Source organism: Anser brachyrhynchus, assembly GCF_964034855.1.
Source record: "Anser brachyrhynchus genome assembly, chromosome: 6".
Lineage (NCBI taxonomy): Eukaryota > Metazoa > Chordata > Aves > Anseriformes > Anatidae > Anser > Anser brachyrhynchus.
The window spans coordinates 36,941,708-36,961,365 of record NC_137700.1 but is presented as its reverse complement, the minus strand read 5'-3'; the positions used below and the strand labels follow the sequence as shown (position 1 = coordinate 36,961,365).

The following is a 19,658-nucleotide window of genomic DNA, read 5'->3' as shown; positions in this document are numbered from 1 at the left end:
TTATTTATGCAGAATATAATAAAGTAATAAATATGAGTAAAGCACTGAGCAGACTTAAAATCATCCTTACCTTCCAGATAAAACCAGTGTATGTACTCTGACAATATAATATGGGACTTTCAAAACAGGTGTTGAATGTAAGGATAATTTTCACAGAGAAAATAGTTTTGTATTTTTTAGATATAATATGAATTTGATTACGTTCACATTCTTCATATGATGTTTACAAATTATACAGCAGTATAGGACCAGATCAGGAGTGACCTATTTATGTTCCTCATCTTTTGATATTCTAAGGGCAATAATTCAAAAATAACATTTGACTGAAACTTTCAGATATGAATAGTTTCCCACTTTCTCAAACCAAGTATAAGAGTAAAATAACAAATCCTTAGCGTATTGTTTGATGATATGTACTAAAAATCTAAATTTTTGGTTACCAGCTTTCCTCGGGGAAATCCAGTGGTCTTAACAGTTAGTCTATAGTACTGAAACATTATCCTAGGTAGTGTTGTAATATATTCATAGTGACTATAACAAAAGCTGGTCTCTTTCTACATGTGCTGTCATAAAGTATACAGTCTTCACAGTCTTTTTAGTTTGTTTTTGTATTTTTTCTGACTTTTTTAAAGAATAGCAGTAGGAAAGGACTTAAGCCAAGAAATTCAATTTTTATGCTAATATTTGTCTATGAACCGAACAGATGTGAAGCTCACCAACTGAAATTTGATCACAGCCAATACCAATTTGAAAATAGCTTCATTACAGAGTTTATTTGTCCAAAAGAAAATATTTGGAGTTCCAAAGCTTCAGTACCACAGCTTGCCCTGGATAAGCATTTGATCTATGTAAGAAACTAGGAAGAAGAATGTATTACGTGAGACAAAATTGGAGAATCTCAGTCTGAAATTGCAGTTTAAAGTTTACTCTGGAAAAGTCAAAATTCAAAACTCTTCTCCATGTTGTGGAATTGCTGTAACTCTTGACCAAGACAGGAAAATCCACCACCAGAACCACCTCCTCTCTTGTTTAATAAATGTAATATAAGAATATTTTATGACAAACTCAGGACAGTACACCAATACATCTGAGCAATGCAACCAAGTGTATGCAACTTTTTTCTAAAAGTTTCCAGTCAGACCAGAGAAGCTGATGATGAGACAGAAGACAGACACAAGACAAAGAGACCTACAATAAGTGCTTTAGGCTTAATGGTAATAACGATTATTATGAGCAAAGAAACTCCTTCCTGTTGTTTGAGTTTTATGATGAATACAGGAGTAGATTTTTATTTTTTTTTCCATTCCTTGTATACAGGCAAAATGGCAAAAACATTCCCATGCTGCACACTGGTAATCATTAACATCTAGAACTGATTGAGTGTTTGGACACAAAAAGAGAAAAAAATGTAACTTATCAGTGAAGATTTAACTCAGAGTTTCAAGAAAATGCAACTCTTCAGCTTTTGTCTTCGTTTCCTTTCTCATCCTGAGTCTCCAATTAGCTAGACACAAAGTCCCAGAAGTATGACCTAAAGAGTATACCTGTCAGCACAGCTCGTTCTTGTGAATAAACACATAGCCTCTGCATCGGGTATTTTTGTTCCTTGACTCTACTCTACTATCAAGCAAGGTGTTAAGGCTAGAATGCAAGCCAGTTAATTAAGTGTATCAAGGATGAATCTGCAAATCCAGTGAAAGTGTCTCATATGCCTCATGTCAGTTAGAATACACCCTTCTCCCTGCTGGAGAGGAATTAGCTTTATTAGCCTTTTTCCCTAGTTCCAACCAAAATTGCTAGGACAATTTGGGGGACAGATACTGTTTAAAATAACTGTAATCCTAAAAGGTTTATAACTTTAAGGTACAAAAATCATAGTTATTGGATGTACAGGACAGAATGAACTGAAAGAAACAAAAATACAAGGCTATTCATAGTTAACATTAGGGAGTTGTTAACAAGTTACTTCACTTCAGTTATTCCTTGTTCTTATTCCTCCTATTTTTTATGCTTAAAGTTATTCTTCAGCTTGCAAACTCCTCGTCTAAACAAAGACAATATGCTATCTCAGTATTAAAAAAAAATAATAAATTGTACTTTCTATGACAAGTCTATACAATCCCATGTTCTGTATTTAATGATGTGGAAAATTTTCTAAAATACTGTCTACCTAAACATGTTTCCGAAATGCTAAAAATCTAATTATTGTAGATCCTGATGAAGATATGTGACAAACATATTGAATATAATTACCTATTTTGCAGACATTTTTAACTTAGAATCCACCAAGTGTATTAAAAAAAAAAAAAGACAACAGGTAGTCCTGCAGCTACTTCTTTTTACAATATTTTTTTTTAATCTGTAGCATATGCAAAATGTTTCTGATATTTCTGATGTCACTCTTTAAGAAAACACTAAATAATATTGAACTTCCCTAAGAAATGCAGGAAACACTAGATTAATCACTAAAACATTGTCAGATAAATCACAAAATCCAGAACCAAAAACAAAAGGAAAAAAAAAAGAAAAAAACACTATACACTAGGAATGATTTACAATAATTTCAGGCTACATTCAATTGTACTCACAGTTGACACTGGTCTCCTTTGATTCCTTTAGTTGTGCAGAAACATTTTCCTGTTTGCATGTGACAAATATTTGCATGTCCACTGCACGTGCAAGCTACAAAAACAAATGAGAAAAGTAAGATTTATCCACGTATATTACACTTTATAACCAAAGGATTTTTCATGGATATTAATGCTGTATCCTAAGACATTTCCTACAAGCAGTATTTTTAAAAAATATTATTACTTCAATTGCAATCTTCTTTGAAGAACACTGTACTAGCACATCAATTTGTTTATTTTCTGTAAAGAACTCTGCATGTGTCAATAGGTGCTCTCCACCTCAGATTATTGACAATATAAACCACAGCAGTTTAAGAAGAGCCATTACAGTCTACAATTTCAACATGCCTTAGTATGCAGCATAGAAAATTATTAATACATCTTGTCTATATGGGATGAAATCCTGACCAATGGCAAAAGCAATGTCAAGACTGCATTAGTTTCAAATGTCTAACTACAGAAAGTATCATTACAGATGCTTTCTAAAATGTCTAATGTATCTGGAACTCTTAATTTTGGCAAGAGAGAAGAAAAAGAATGCTTTGAAACCATTTGAACAAAGGCTGAGTTAATACTATACCAATACACATCGTATGTTAACTATAGTTAATACGATAACTATGGGTCCACAATAAGAATATTCTAGAATTTAAAGAAATAAAATAAAATCCTGAAACTTGGAAGGGAACTGGAGGGGATCGACATCATTACTCCACTCTACTGTCATTCTTTCTAAACTCAGTGGCTAAAGTAAATCTCTCCACCGTGGTCTCTCCACTGCCACTCTTGTTGCCTGATGGATTCCCATCTCAAGTCTTTTTTTTCTCTCTCTCTTTTTTTTCTTTTCTTTCCCATGTTTATAGGAATGACTACTTTGTTTAGGCAGTCGTCCCTCTTTTCTACCCATGCATACAAAACTTAATAATCTCCCTCTGGTAAATATGTCATTAAATCCCCACCTCATACTGGAATAATGATCTGCTGTTAATCACACTATAGTTAAAGTCTTTCTTTAATACAAAGCAATTCTGAACCTACATTGATGATCATATTACGCTTTCATTGAAGTTTTCGTTACAACTAAGATAAAAGATTTAATACATGGGCTCCTGCTTGGGAGTAGATATAATACTAAGTAGTGACCTGTATATATAACAGAAGTTTATTTTCCACTTATTAATCTTAATATTGAAATCTAGTTTTTAATTTCTATCATAGGAATTGAGTTTTACTGTTCCTTTTCTACTTATAAAGGATAATACACAATGAATACTTCTGTGGCAGTGTCCCATACTACACACATTATCATCTCTCTACCCCAACCTAAAAATAAAAAGGAAAAAAAAGGCAAGTCAGACTAGAACCACAATAATGCATAAAGTATCACTGACAAAATTCTTCAATGCCAGGAATTGTATGATTTGTTCAGCCTTCCAAACTCGTTAAATAGCCAGCTGTAGCTAAAGGACGAGTTCTTATTAAAGAGGTACTAGAGATTTAAACTGTCTAGGGCTTCCCTTTTGAGAAGCATTCTGGAGCTGCTTTTCCGCCTCAGTCATAATTGTGGTCACCAAGTAAAACAGGACCCAGACGAATATAGGAAGAACTCAGAGTCCTGGGTGAAGGTGATATTTGCAGAGTCCTTGGTGAAGGTGATATTTGCAGTTACTACTATTCACGGTATGGATGCATGACATGCAGTAAGCCATCCATCCACAAAAATTACATGAGTTTTAAAACACTTCTTACAGCCTGCATATGAGACGTATAAAATTATCTGAACCCATCTCACTTCTTCTTCACAGGTAAGTATACTCAAAGTATAATCTCGACCCTTCAAAACAGATGTTCATTGAAGTTTTACTCCTCTTTAATTAGTTATGTTTTCCTAAATCCATTCATGTCTTCCTCTCTACATTTTCATGGAATGACTATTTAGACACTTTCAGCCTGTTCTCAAAAGTTAATTTTAATTGCGTAAAATCTTTGCTACACTATCAATGAAAAGCAAATATATTCCTAACAGATCATTCTACTTATGGTTATTTGCTATTAATAGTGAAGCACCATTACAAGACAGCATAAAAACTAAGGTAGCTAAAAGGCTGCATTTCAGAAAATATTCCAAAAGCTGTCAATATGTTGACAAATACAGAAGCTATTGCCAACCAACGTTAATTATTACTCTTACAGCTACTTCTAACTTTATATGAAGTACATCACAAATGTGGAAGTGGAACTTCCTTTACTAGAGTAGCTTTTATTTAGCAACAGTATTTAAACACTCAATTATAAAATCATTTGGATACTATGCATCTTTATTATCATGAAAAAAATCATAAAAGGAAGTATACATTGCAAAAGTACTAGACGTAGCCATATGAGACTTTCTGAAAGAACGAAATAATTCCCTTCTACATGACGTCCTGCCCAGTGCACAAAATTACTGATAAAGCAAACTTTTCAGTACCACTTATCCCCACGGACATCTAAATCAAACCAGCATCTATATAGTGCACTTTAGTGTACTATGTGCCTGCTCACACAGGAGTCCAACAGATACACTGCTCTCCAATCAGCGAGATTTCCCTTTCCATTTTAAAGTGCATCATGCTTTGGTCACTGCATTCTGTCCCTACCTCTAGAGTATCCTGGATTTATACTTGAGAACCATTAAAGATAAATAACTGATAGAACCTATTTTCCCACGGAGTCGTGTCTAAATTTTGATTTCTGTGTATTAATAATATATACAAATAAAGGGTATGTTCATAAAGGATACTTTCATAGCTCAGTCTCTCTCCCCAAGAACACTGACACAGCTGCTCCACATAACCTACATTCTCATGACACATATATGAAGCATATATGGTGCTAATATTAGCATGAATAGAAAAGGAGAAGAAAGGAGGAGTAAGAAGACTCAGAACCTTGTGTTCTGGATTCCTTGTCAATGAAAAGCTTAGTTCTGATTAGCTCAGCAGCTAATTTTCTTCTATTACAAGATGAACAGCAATTACTCTTATTGATAGAGTTCCTAGTAATTTAACTGTTCCCTGGACAATACCTTGAAAAAGGCCATCATGAGCTAATCACTTTTACATTATTTTTAAAATGTCATCTGGACAACTTCTGTTTAATGCATAATTTAATTTATCTCAGGCTTGGAAGTCTTATTGAAAAGTGGATTCCTACTGATCTGTGGACCTCCATGTGAGAAATAATTTAGAGAACAAAATGCATATAAGCTTTACCTGCTGTTACTGAAGTAAATGTGAATACATGCTATCAAGCAAATGCAACAGTACAAGCAGCACAATATTACACAATATTCAGTGGAAAAAAAAATTTAGATGTCGTTATCTTTGTGCAACACTGCAGGTTTTTTCCACTGGCCGACTTTCAAATAATACAAAAGAAATTATGAACTCGGAATATGAACCATGCCTACTAATTAGTAAACTGCAACCTAAAGCAACATTTGATTTCAAAGTAAAGCAATCCTGAAGTCAAAAGCTATAGAATCTAAAATGATAGTGCTGGTACACATAAACATGTTGGGTCATTAAGTAAATCCTTGCCCGTAATTCCACGTTTATACTGAAAACATCCAGGCAAGAATGCGTTCCTGTTATTGTTTTATCAAGAAAGGATGTTTGAAATTTAGCTCAACCAGGCACCTCCTACCTCAAGAAGATTTTTCATCGCGTACTGTATAGATACCTGTGTATAGGTTAGGTGAGACAAAAGTTTACAATATACACATATATGCATGCTTTTTTTAAGAAAAGTCCAGACCACAAAGCCAAGCAATGCAGCTCATAGCTGTACCGAGTCTGAGATCAGTGAAAATACATGTGGAACTCAAAGCCTGCTGCTTCTTTTTTTTTTTTAACCCCTCTGTTTAACCATTCTTAGTGAACACATTTCTCTTCTGATAGGACTGTAACTCTATAGTCAAAACTGTAGCTACAGCAATATCTTTCACAGCCTAATGCTAGGAGAAAAATGCCAAACCCTGGAATCAGTTTTAAAGCACATGAAGCAAGCATTCTCAGCTAGTAGAAGTCAGCACAAGAAATGAAATTTACATGGTCTGTTTTTATGTGGTCCCACCTCCCTCAATGCCCATGCATTTGTTTTCAAGGAATGAGGCTTAAATTCCAGCAGCAGCAGCTGCAGCTGAAGCTTGCATCAAGTCGCTTTTTTTCTGCTAAAAAGGACAGTTACCTTTAATATTGATTTAAAGAAATACTTAACAGGATTCTTCTTTGTAAGAACTCCCTAAAGCTAAAGAAAAAGGAAATACGAGTTAAAATGAAAGCTTTACTTAAAACTTTACACTACAAATATTTCCCTCTTTTTTTTCATTTATATTTAATAAAAGGTTTAAGAGTCTGAGTAGAATTGCACAGTGGGGTAAGCAGAGATTTCTGACTGAAAATCCTAGGCTCCCACTACTTAATGTTAAGTGGTGGGAGGATCACATTATTGCTTTTGATTTTCTGGGTCTGTCTGCCACATCAATTAACATATCTGAGACACTGTCAAGGAAAATTTCCGATTTTTGTGCCTTAGAGTTCTACAACAATTGTATTTCTTACAGATGCTCAGCTAGGCACAGTGTGAATCTGCCTTGCCACATCTCTCAAGTGACATTCAGTTGGTACATTCTCTATCATGATTATGCTTTAAATAATATCCAATTCTTAACAAGAAATATTTCATTTGGGACACTGACTTAAAATTAGAGCACAAAGCACACCTAGACAAACAGATCTGCTGGGTTAGTAGAAATTATGTAGAAACAGAAATGATCTTTATGCTTCTAGACAGGGATCCAAAAGGAAGAAGAAAACCTCCCAAAACCTTTTCCACTGCAAATCGTGGCTAATGGATCATACAAAGGGAAACTCCTAGACTACTCTCATCTTAAAAGCAATTGAGTCCAAGTGACTTGTTCTGAGAATGATTTTTTTTTTTGCTTCCTAACCAAGACAAACAGAAAAAGGTTTTTCAAACCATCAGCTGTGCTCTGAGTCTAGTCTTGCTGAAGCCAATGGAAACATGTCTACTGGGAGTCAAAGTGAGGCACATGCTGAAGCATTTGAAAACTCATACTGCAATCTCTAAAACATGTTTGGGGGAGTGGAAACAAATAGAAAGATAACATCACTTATTCCAGAGCAGGGAAAGGCATTCTAAGCCTGAAATTTTTTTCTTTATTAAAAGAAAATAAAATATAGGGAGGCAATTTTTGGTCCTAGCCTCAAAAAATAGGAAATAAAAAAAAGAAGAAAAGCAAACCATCAACACAGAAAACTGTTCGTTGTGTCATTGCCATTATAACTTTTGATGTGTTCCACTAGGCAAACCATGGAACAAGATGCTACAGAAGATACAGATCTATCTGCAGGGTACACCAGACTCTACTGCTGTATGTACATATTCCAGCATTCACAGCAGCACCATACTCGAACACTTTCAGGAAGTCATAATGATCTTAATTCTCTCTCAAATCTCTCCTGAGAGTAATCAGTGCAGAGAATAGCTTGAAATCCTGCTTCAACTTTACAGCAAGTTTAATATAAGGTAATATTCTAATGGTGTTAACTGTTGTTCAAATTCCCTATTTCTTTCCCTATTCAAGTGGTCATATTCAGTATTCAGAATCCAGAAATGAGTATCTGAGAAGCAAATGGTTAAAATGGAAATATACAGAATTTTCTTCTCATTTAAAATAAAAGTAAAAATCTATATACCAATACACCAATATTATTTTAAATAATAACAGCGAGTTAAGACTGGGTAATATATTTTAAGTAAAATAATTAATCACACCTCTAGCATACAACAGGGATTGATAGCATATCATGTCTTTCTTCTCTCATGGGAGAGAAGTACATCTGTCATTCTCTATTTCATTATTCACACAGTGCTAAGAGGTTTTAATTATAAGGTTAAGCTTGAGACTCAAAATAAATGTCAGCTTCTGCTGGATTTTAGAACGATCTATTAGGCAAGATTAGCATTAACCTTAAACCTTCCAAAATAAATTATAATCCACAAAACTCAGAAAAACTTGTTACTGGTGCTTATGTTCCCCCCAAAAAAGCATCAAAATTAGAATGGTCACTATTCTAATACTTCATATATGAAAAAAAAATTGAGGAACAGAATATGGACACATCATTAATTCAAAATATAATGTTCTATTCTGATGGAGATTTCATTTATGTTGCAAATTCCTCCCCAAATGTGTGTACATTCTTTAAATCAACTTTGAAAATTTACATGAATTATATCATATGGTATTTTTTGTTGTTGTTGTTTTGTTTGTGTTTTTTTTTAATTTATTTATATAAGCTAAGGAATTCTTCTTGAAAGTATGACTCTAAATTTTAGATGCAGTATTTTGGAGCCACTGAGTTATTCACCTCTATCACAACTAAGAAACATGAATACAGGAAATAGAAACATGATTCAAAGCACTCAAAATTATATAAACTGCCTCCGGGGTGAGTTTTAAGAACGAGTTCTCATCAACTTTATGTTCAAGGTATTGATATACCTTAGAAATTCAGTCCTCTGTAGGTGCTGGAAATGATCCCCGACACTGGCAAGATTTAACATCCCATTAACACCACCCTTGTCAACTATTTTACTGTAGCTATAGGGTGGACTTTTGTAACAAATCTCCCAATCATCCCCCTGCTATAATGGTTTGGTCTGTTTCATAGAGTGGCTCTGGAGTCCATGAATATAATTTCATAGGAATGAAACAAAACCAGAAGATGGCAACAGGGCCACAAAGGCAATGAAGGGGCTGAGGCATCTTTCTTATTAGGAGAGCTGAGAGAGCTGGGATTCAGCCTGGAGAAGACAAGGCTCAGGGGGAGCCTAGAGAAGGCTCCAGTTGACCCTCCTTGAGCAGAGGTGTTAGATGCTTTTCCACAAATGTTACACTCTACAGATGAGTACAAGTGTTGTAAGGCTGTTGCAACAGCGCAACTGTGCACTACTGTACATGCATGTTGCTCCTTAGGACAGAAACAGTGAAATGGGCTCAACTTCAGGACTTTTTCCACATTACTGCTAGCATCTGATGGATCTTTATTTACTCCACCATTAAACACCTTGGTGTAGAACTTCTATAACTCAAAAAATATGAAATTTTCTTTAAAATAAGTACGTATCAAATGATGCAGCTATTATTATGAATCAAGGTCTGAGTAAAAAAAAAAACCTGCAACTCCTTTCCAACTGAGATTTATATTACACATATATGATTTTCTTTAAGCAATTATTTTAAATACTTAGCTGCCATTGCTAACATTTGAAGAAATCATTAAATATTAAAAAGATACAAAACCTATGAATATGCTTAAAATATACAAATTTAACCTATTTTTGTCATCTTATTTTTAAATATTAACACAAGTCACATTAGAGCTTTAAAACCAGCAACAACAACTAAAAACCACCCCAGCAATTTCCATTCCAGTTTTAGGCAAACAGCAGTTCACACTGCTGTTCTGTACAATACGGTGATTCTAATTAAACAGAAAGACTCTATGATAACAATATAATCCAGTAGAGTAAATCCATGCTGTAAAATCACAACCCTATAGAATTTATTAAATAATAAATCCACGGCAAAATTGATTCTGAGTTGCTAGGTCAGCATATAAATGTTCTTGCTGATGCTGACAACTAAAGAATACCCATCACCATTTCCATGAAGTACGCATTTTAGACAATTGAATTTAAAAACATTTTTATTGCTTAGCCCCCATCTCTAACATAAAGCTGCAAGAGTGAGTTCTCTCTGAAACAGAGCTCACTACTAATGGCACTTTAACTTAATATGTTTGTTTACTTCAAAGATTATTAAACCAGTAGATACACATGGATAAATTCCTCTAAGACACCTTGCTGATTTTGTTGTTGTTGTTGTTGTTATTATTTTTTAAAGGAAAGCTATGATAATACTATTAAATATTCAGGTGTACTATTTTGTTAATTTTGCTAATGTGCAAGGCATAAGATGTATCAAAAAAGGATGTCCGGGCTTTCTCATGCAGCAAGACTAAGTATGAAATTGCAAGTTTAAACATATTAGATACAACATTGTCATGCTCAGTTTCACTGTAAATGTTCACTTATGTAATCCATTAGTCTACTCATATGAGAACTGCCCTTCTGAGCCAGTTTGTGTTTGTTTTTACATTACTAGCATAACAAAACTGCCCAGTCATCTATTTTTTTCTAGAAGTGTTTATTCAACTAGAAGCCCCTGATACCCTGTTAGCATTCAATAATTACTTTATAAGAAATACATCCATCCAATCTTTAAGACAAACACTATAAAAGCAAACAGATGTGCTCAGCAATGCTTATGCAATCTTACTAATTGAGTAGCATTAAAATAAAGCTAAAGAACTTCAGTGAAGTACTGAGCAATAAAAGTGTTGAAAGAAAGCTGGTATTAGAAAGTAATGGTAAACACTCCAAAAGGTACACACAGGTCAAATGCAACTATCATTTCATAGTGGCATGATTAACCTTCAAGATAAGCCAGTCATATTAGACTAATTAGCTCATATAATTAATTTTAGTCTAATTTTTTATGGCTTATCTCGAGTTTTCTCTCTCATTGGTCTTACAGTATTTTATTTTTTATAGTCCAGTAACGGCACACAAGAAACAAAAACCTTATCTATGTATATTCATGCAATACTATGCTATAATTGTTATATACTTGCCAGAAGGAAAAGATAGAAGAAATAGACGTAGCTTTAAGAATTATATAGTTAGGATATGCACAAATTCTGCAACCACGAACGTCACATATATAGCACACACGCATCACCACCTAAAGCCAGATATTCCCAATATTCATAAAAAATTGATCATTGTTTTTCGATATCAATACTGCATAAAAAATTGTTCTGGAAAAGGCAAATATTCTCAATCACCCACGCAGCCATTTTAGTAACATTAGCTGCTCCTCACAATATGGTAATTTTTTCAATATGCACCAAATCTGTTTTCTCAGTTGCAGTGCATCCTATCCTATGCTCTTCTTTGATGGGCACATACCAATGGGATATCTTTGAAAGGAGAACCCATCAGATACAGGAATGCTCATGTTCCCATTCAAAATGAGCAATTCACCCAAACCCAAATGTGATTTTAACTTCTTTTCTGCTATTTTACAGTCACTGCAAAACACAGCCAGTTTCACCTGAGCATGACCACCTGACCATGACCTAAGCCTACCAAGATCATCTGATTACTAGTAAGATGATTATTCTTTTTGCTGAAAAAAAAAAATGCAGTGTCATGCAGTTAAACAATTAAAAAGCACAAGGGAAATTTCCTTAGCTTTTTGAACTGATACATACATTCTAGAAGCAGCATATTTATAAATAAAATAAAAATTAAAATAAAGGATACTGTGCTAAACACTATCTGAGAAACAAGAAACAGGATGATTTTCTGTTCCAGAAACATATATGGTTATAACATATTATGGTTACACCAACACAGTCTTATAGAAAGCTTCTCCATGTAAAGGTTTGCATTTATTCTTAATCCATTTTTACATTTGAGCAACATAGCTCTGCAATATCTGTATTTCTTCCATTTAAAGCATGTATCCTGAAAATTGAACTGTTTTTTTTTTTTTATTTTTAATTTTTGTAATAAATACCTCTCAAGCAATCGTACTAAATCTGTCTTTAGTCATCAGCAACTAATATTATAAAGACAGGTTGGAAAACCATAACTTGTTTTATTCAAGTAGGTAATGAAAACAGAACCCAGAAGATTAATATTGAAAGACGAGAACTTTTTTTCCCATTATAAACTGAACAGAATCTTAAGAAATTAATAAGAATTTTGCTGTACCTGACTCTTTCATGCCAATACCAAATAAATATATTATTGGGATGAGAGTACAGATTTTTTATAGCGTGTTCTTGGGATCATCCAGGAATAATATCCATGGACAGTATTTCCTACTGAAGTCCATACTATAATCTTTCCATGAGAACTCAAAGTACAGTATCAGCAATTTTATTTTCTCCATGTTGATCTGTGAAGAATATGAACTTTTACACTTTGAATAAGTAAACTCAAAAATTCTACATGAAAACATTATTAAACATACTTTATTTGGAGAAGCTTAACATGTCCTATATATCACTTTCCTTTTCATTCTTGCCACTTACTCATTTCATTTTTAAATAAAATATATGTTGTTATAAATAGTTTTCACATTGAATTTTACAGTGGATTCAGCTGTGAGTTTTGTTAGTTCAGGCCAAAAATTAAACTCTGTATCTCATGTGTAATACCAGTTCTTCAAGCAGGCAAACATTTAGAGAGATGTTTCTTTCAAACACCTGTAAGATTAAAAATGTTATTCCTTAAATTACTTTTGTTTTCTTGTTTGTGAAGAGTCTTTTCACAAGAAAACAAAAGATAAAGCCAGAATTGCTGAAAAATAAGAAATTTCAGATGTGGCAGACAAATTTTATTTAGCAAAAGCTAAAACACCAGAGCTTTATTTGATTTTGATGTTGTTGTTGTTGTTTTGTTAAGGAAAAACACAAACTTTTTTAAAGGAAAAACACAAACTGATCAGTTTGGATGCCTTCATTGTTGCATGTCCTCTCTGAGATGTGTTTAAGCAGACTTTTTCAGACATGAAAGGCAAAGTATATTTTATTTTCAAATTTTCTTGAAAAAGACAGCTGCCTCTCTCTTGCCAATTTTGAAAATTTGATGAAAGGAAGTTTTTGGCTAAAAGACTGCTATTTGTTCCCTCTATCTAAAGAGAGTACATAACTTCCCAAATTATAACAGAAAAAAAAAATCAAAGATTATTGTAAGGCAGTATGAAAAGCAAAACAATTTAAACCACTCAGTAACTATTCATAGTGGCTTTAAATGTCAAAAAATTATTCCAATCCAAAGAGAAAAACAACTAAAATCAACAACTGGTGATTGCAACTATTTGTGTGTATTTGGTCATTCAGGATAAAAGCCCAAGGAAGAGAAATGTCTTGCACAATTTATCAGACAAAAACGGCACAAAATGTAAAGAAGTCAGCAAATCATTTCTCTGTATTAGCCATTAGGAGGTACAAAACACTACTGATTTTTAATGCATTCAACTGTGGGTGAAGTTTTTTCCTCACTTAAATAACTAATGTGGTCTTCCATTGTAATGTATTGCATTTACCACTCAGAAAATGAAGGCAGAATCAACTGCAATCAAACAGAAATGCCATTTCAAAAGTTTTTTTGTTTTGTTTTTTTTAAGAGAATCCTCATTCTAACAGTTGGAAAATTATTTGTGTGATGCCTGAAAAACTATTTTCTCAACAGCCTGTAGGAGGTTTCCAAGAGTCTTACGGATAGGGATGACCATTTCAGAGCAAAATGACAATTTCTTTACTCTTCTTTCATGTTGCTGGTGGCGTGTTCACACGTAAGGATTCAAATCAGTAACTCTGTGGCTTTCTGTTACACCAGGAGTGTCTGTCATACCTCTGACTGATGTACAATCTCTGATCTAATTTTAACTGATAGGCATATAACCAGATAAATAAATAAATAAATAAGAAAATAAATTATTTTATGCTGTAAAATTGCAGGATGGAAAATACCATGCTGCATGTCACCTGTCAGGCTCACCAACTGTCAAGGGACATATTTGAAGGATTTTCCTGCAGAAGGATTACAAAGAGATGCTGGAAATTCCAACTGACTGCAAATCAGTTAGATCTGCAGTCTCTGCATTTAGAACTATGAGAATAAAACAGAAGCTGTGAGTGGTTACGGTAACAAGAGAGAGCATAACCTTCTCAGCACCTAGAAAAATCTAGAATGGTAGACTGAGAAGTGACAAACAAAATGCCTGCTTTTTCTTATTTCTTTATTTCTATTACATTTGGGACAAGACTCTGGGTGTAGTCAAATGTTTATTTGAGTATAAAGTAAAGGCAATTCAGAAAATGTCATCTTAAACTTAGAACTGTCAACGCTTAATCAGACGCTAGCATCTTTTTAGCCTACACATAGTACCTATGTGAACTGTTGAAATTTCTTTCAACACAAGGTAAACATGTCTTCTTAAATGACACACATTTATTTTATCCTGAAATACACAAAAGAAGCAGGACCTAACAAACAAAATCATTACATTTCTGGACAGCTGAAAATTGCCTAGCTCCACTGTGAACATCTTCTGGAAGCCAATGACTTTACACTTTTCACATACTGAAACACAGCTAAGAGAGCACATACAGTATACAACTCATGAATACTCCTTATCCCTGAAAAAAAATTTATACCATGTAAAACTGAAAAATACAAAAATAAGAATGCACAGCAACTCATTCATCAATCCTAGAAAAGAGGCTACCCAATAGCACACAGGACTTTATCACCAATGAAAGTAATACGATTTCATCAATGAAAGCAATAGAATTACTGCCAATATTGAGATATTAAGATATGGGTGATGCTTAGCTGCTGGCCAGGGTCAACCCACTACACTGTCAGCTAGCAGTTCTGTGCAAGCACACACTTTTCCAACAGCAATCATAAGCTGTTCCTAAAACCGCAACACTCCATTGAACACACATATCCTGATCTAGTAAGAAAAATCAAATTTAAAGAGTTGTGCATTAGCTAAAAACAAACAAACAAAAAGTGGGATTTTAGTGTTTGATAGAAGGTTTAGAGAGAGAAGGCATTTTCCTTGAAGCGTAACTCCAAGCCCTTAAACCTAGGATTATTTTGAGCATAAGTAGGTTATAGAATACAAATGTATTCTATAAAAAGCTTCCTATTTTTAGCTGAAATTTTGCTTTTAATTTACCATTATGCTAGAAATCATACTTTATAATACAGTTCTAAACTACAACAAAGCAAAAAGAAAATGATAAGTATATGCAATGACTAACAGCATTTTGAAAAGTTTGCCTAGCACATTTGCTGCACAGCCAAAGAAAACTGGAAAATAAATTTGTTAAAGGGGTTTATTTCTCTATTTCTCAACTAACTTTTTGTTACGGCAATCTGATTTTCTTCTGCTTTAGTAGTGCAGGACTTATTTGGGATATTTTTTGATTGGAGTTAATTCAATTTAAATTCATAGATAAAACAAAGTACGGGCATCTTATTCACTCAGCATTCAGACTGTCTTGAATAATACTGATCAATAAACAGTATTCACTACAGGAACAAAACACATTTTCAAATCACCTTTTGGGGAAAATGCCTTTAAAAAAATAAAAAGTACTTATTCTAACTCTCTCTCTACAAAAAGCAAAATATTGAGCTTCTTTTGAATGCTTTATTATGCTATGATCTATTTTTATTATCTTTCATAGGTATTAAGCCTTTTACCTACTACTAAAAGCAAATTACAGCGGTTAAGTTAATACTGTGTTTATTCCATAATAGGATATTGTGTAAAATAGGTAATTGGCATCGTGTTATCTCCACTCAAAACTTCTAAAAAAAATAGAATTAAAACCACCACTACAGTAAAATGGTATTTCTTGACAGCCCTCTTTTTTGTCCAAACCTTCATTTATTTTGCCTAAATCAGACAAACAAGAACATGATTTCTGTTGGAATTTAGCAGCATGTGTGAGCTTTTCTTTTTCTGAATAATTTTAATTTCCAGCTTATCACAGGTTTTTTTTTTTTCTGTGAACTTGTGACCCACTGCTTCTTAGAAATCAAGGTACAAAACAAACAGTGGAACTGGGTTTTTTTTAAAACTTGGTCCATATTCCAGGGCTGAACTCAGTCTGGCTCACTACATTATAAATCATACTATACTCTTTTATCACTGATTCCCAATATTTGTACATTTTTTATATAAAGTGACTTAATTTACATAGGCATCTGAATCATAAGCCTCCAATCAACTGAATATTTGTTATTTATATGAATAACCACAAAGAGCCTACACTCAAAGATGTTATTAATTTTTGATTACACAGACCCAGTCACTATGAAAAGAAGACTTCAAGAGCATATTTTACCCAATACAAAGTTTCTTCTACAATTTGAACCATCTAATGCCAAAAGCCATGATCTTTAAAGCATCATTGAATTCCATAAATGTAGTTGTCTATACACTAGACATTAAAATGGTAAAATAGAAAAGAAAAAAAATGGTATAAAAATTCTGTATTCCAGGTTGCCATGCCACTAGTTCCAAACACATCAAAATCTCCCAGCAAAATATGTTCCCTTCTAATTTTACTTCAGGAAGATTCAGAGGAAAATGCTGTTTTTGTGGCTAGTCAATGATATTGTGTTCATTTATGCTTTCTATATTTGTTTTTACTATACATAAAAGTTAAGAGCATTTTGTCCTCATTCTTAGTCCTGTCTTACATATGACTCAAGTTCCCTGAATGTAAGAGTTTGGACCAGAAGTTTTTTGAAAACAGGATTCCACGGTAGAAGATAAAAGACCACTTTTACAGCTTTCTTCAAGAGTAGTAGAATTCACAAGCTTGTCTCTTTTTTGATATTAAGTTAAACAATGAATATCCCTTCCACGGTTCTAATAAAAACTAATAGACCAAACTCTACATACTCATGGATTTTTCTTCCCTGCCCCCCAGTAGTTTTACAACGGTGCAGGTGCTGACCTTTATGGACAACACTGGACAAAAGTATCTAAACTCTAGGCATTGTGGCACAGGCAGAGTCACTACAGAACAGGAACAAACATTTTGAAGAGAAGATAACAACGAATCGTATGCTACTTCTGTATGGTATTTATTTTCCTCTCGGGCCTGTGCTATATTCTAGATATGTTCGTGAACTCAAACACCTACTGCTAAAATTTGCTACCAATATCACAACCAGCTGAAAAGCATCGTTGACATCAGTGATAGAAGACAGCTTAAACTCTATCACAAACTACAAGGCCCCTACTCATACTGACTGGACTTGTGCAGCCGAACACATCACACCTTCCTCATTTTGAAAATTTAGATACAAGAGAGAAACCACTGTAAAAATTGACGTGTTTTTTTTTTTTGTTTGGTTGGTTTGGTTTGTTTTTTTTAGGTCCCTTAGCAATAATCTACAAGCCATCTATAACAAAACTCCAGCTTGATTTTAATTTACCTGACTACGATAAGCACTTTTATGTGATTGCCAGGCTCAGTGGGAGGAAACATTGATGATTGTTTGAGAGCCAGAACTGAGATGTTCTATTCAAAATTCATACCTTCTTCATATAGTCATTTTGTATAGAAATTCATTTTCTTATATTAATTTGAACTAGAAACATCTGTCTTTTGTTTCTAAATAATACCTGATATATGAGCAAAACAGTAGGTCATTGCTCTTTGAATTAACAGCTAAGAACAGCAGCTTTTGTGTTATTAAAACCAGCTACAAGTTAAATGAAAAAAACATGCTTCCAGACGTTGCCATTTTGTGGTCACAGCAGAAGTAAAGGTTAACACAAATAAAAATAAAAAAGGATATGTGCATACTAGTTAAACTAGCTCTATTTTAATAATTTTATTCCAACTACAGGCATCTAATTTTGTAGAGATTGTATGAAATGATCGATTGATTCTCTTTCTTTAAAATGTACTTTCATTGAGTTTGTGTATCTTTGGTTATCTCAGTTTATAATAATTCCTACATATTTTCATCAAAATGCCAGTCTATATAACGGTTTTGTTGAGAACCACTGTTAACAGATGTGGGGAGCGATACCAGTGACGGATACCAGAGGCTGAGAAAGTTTCAAGGGCATATTACAGAATGAGATTTGTTGTAAGGCATCAGGCTTGCAGCTTTGGGAGTGGAATTCACTCCTGAGTTTGACCCCTAAATCCCCCAAAGGGCACACAGTTTAGCCTGCTCTGACTACTGAAGGTTCAGTCTGTGCTGACTAAGGATGTATAGTTCTGAATCCCCTGATTCTCAGGACAGAAATGACCCTGCGCCTTTCATTTGCAGTTCTTGCATGGACTGTCATGAAGACAATGCAAGTGTTACAAAGGCTGCTATTGCTGAACGGGGTGCTATTGCTGTTAGACAGTGCCAAAGGAAAAGCAATCTGCAAATCTGGCCATCTTTCACAGTTAGGTAGAACCTAAAAACCAAGGGGATCATTTTCAATTAGGTGCCATGAGTTTAACATCTTTCTCATGTCTCCCTTTCATAGACACGGGAAGTCATGATATCTGCCATTCCTTGGACTCTTCCCTCAAAATAAATAAACAAATAAAACTCAGATGTCAGTTACTCAGCAGAATAATCATATTCATTGAGCAGCAGGATTTGAACACCATGGATTTCCCTTCTGTTACTGAAGATAAAACTTAGGTATCAACAAGTAATGGATAAGATTTATTTTTACTTCTTTTAACCAACAGAAATAAAAGTAAGCAGAAATTATATCTAGACAACAATTTTACTGCCTAGGTCAAGTTCATTTACCTCCAGGTGCCTTAAAGCTAGGAACTGAGTCTAAAATCTTAGTCTGTTAATGATGCCTTTGTCTTTTTTTTTTTTTTTTAACCTCCTGAGATATATGAAAGTGATATGCCTAACGCATAGATGCCTAAGTTTATGTGGAAGAAATCCAGGGAGCGGTATCCATAGGTTTATATGCATACACACATATATATAATCATAGCTAAACATGAGCATAAATATACGTGGAAAGCACTGACTTGCACAATGTGCAAGAGAAGCAGACAACATACAAGGAGCTCTCTCAGATACATGCTTCAGAACAGCAGAAAAGCTCAGGTTTCTTCTGCCTTTCACACTCCAGGTACTGGAGGAACACAAAAGGCACCCAGACCTCTCACCTGCCTCCAGCAGATACTACTGACTTGATGCACACCCAGTGCACGTTCACCAGAAGCGTGTTTACTTTTACTAATAATCTGAAGATCTGGTTAAATAAATATATAAATAAATGTTTCCTGGAAATAATTAAGTTCAAATTTTTCA

General features: G+C 34.0%; 1 protein-coding gene across 23 annotated transcripts in view; it reads right to left on the bottom strand.

Moving 5' to 3' along the window:
• ATRNL1 (attractin like 1) overlaps window positions 1–19,658 on the bottom strand; it is a 519,237-nt gene that overhangs the window by 334,331 nt on the left and 165,248 nt on the right. For all 23 annotated transcript variants that reach the window (XM_080597609.1, XM_080597608.1, XM_080597595.1 and 20 more), the window contains one exon: window positions 2,589–2,682. In XM_080597609.1, the coding sequence (XP_080453735.1) occupies window positions 2,589–2,682 (94 nt within the window). The remainder of the gene's footprint in view (window positions 1–2,588; window positions 2,683–19,658) is intronic.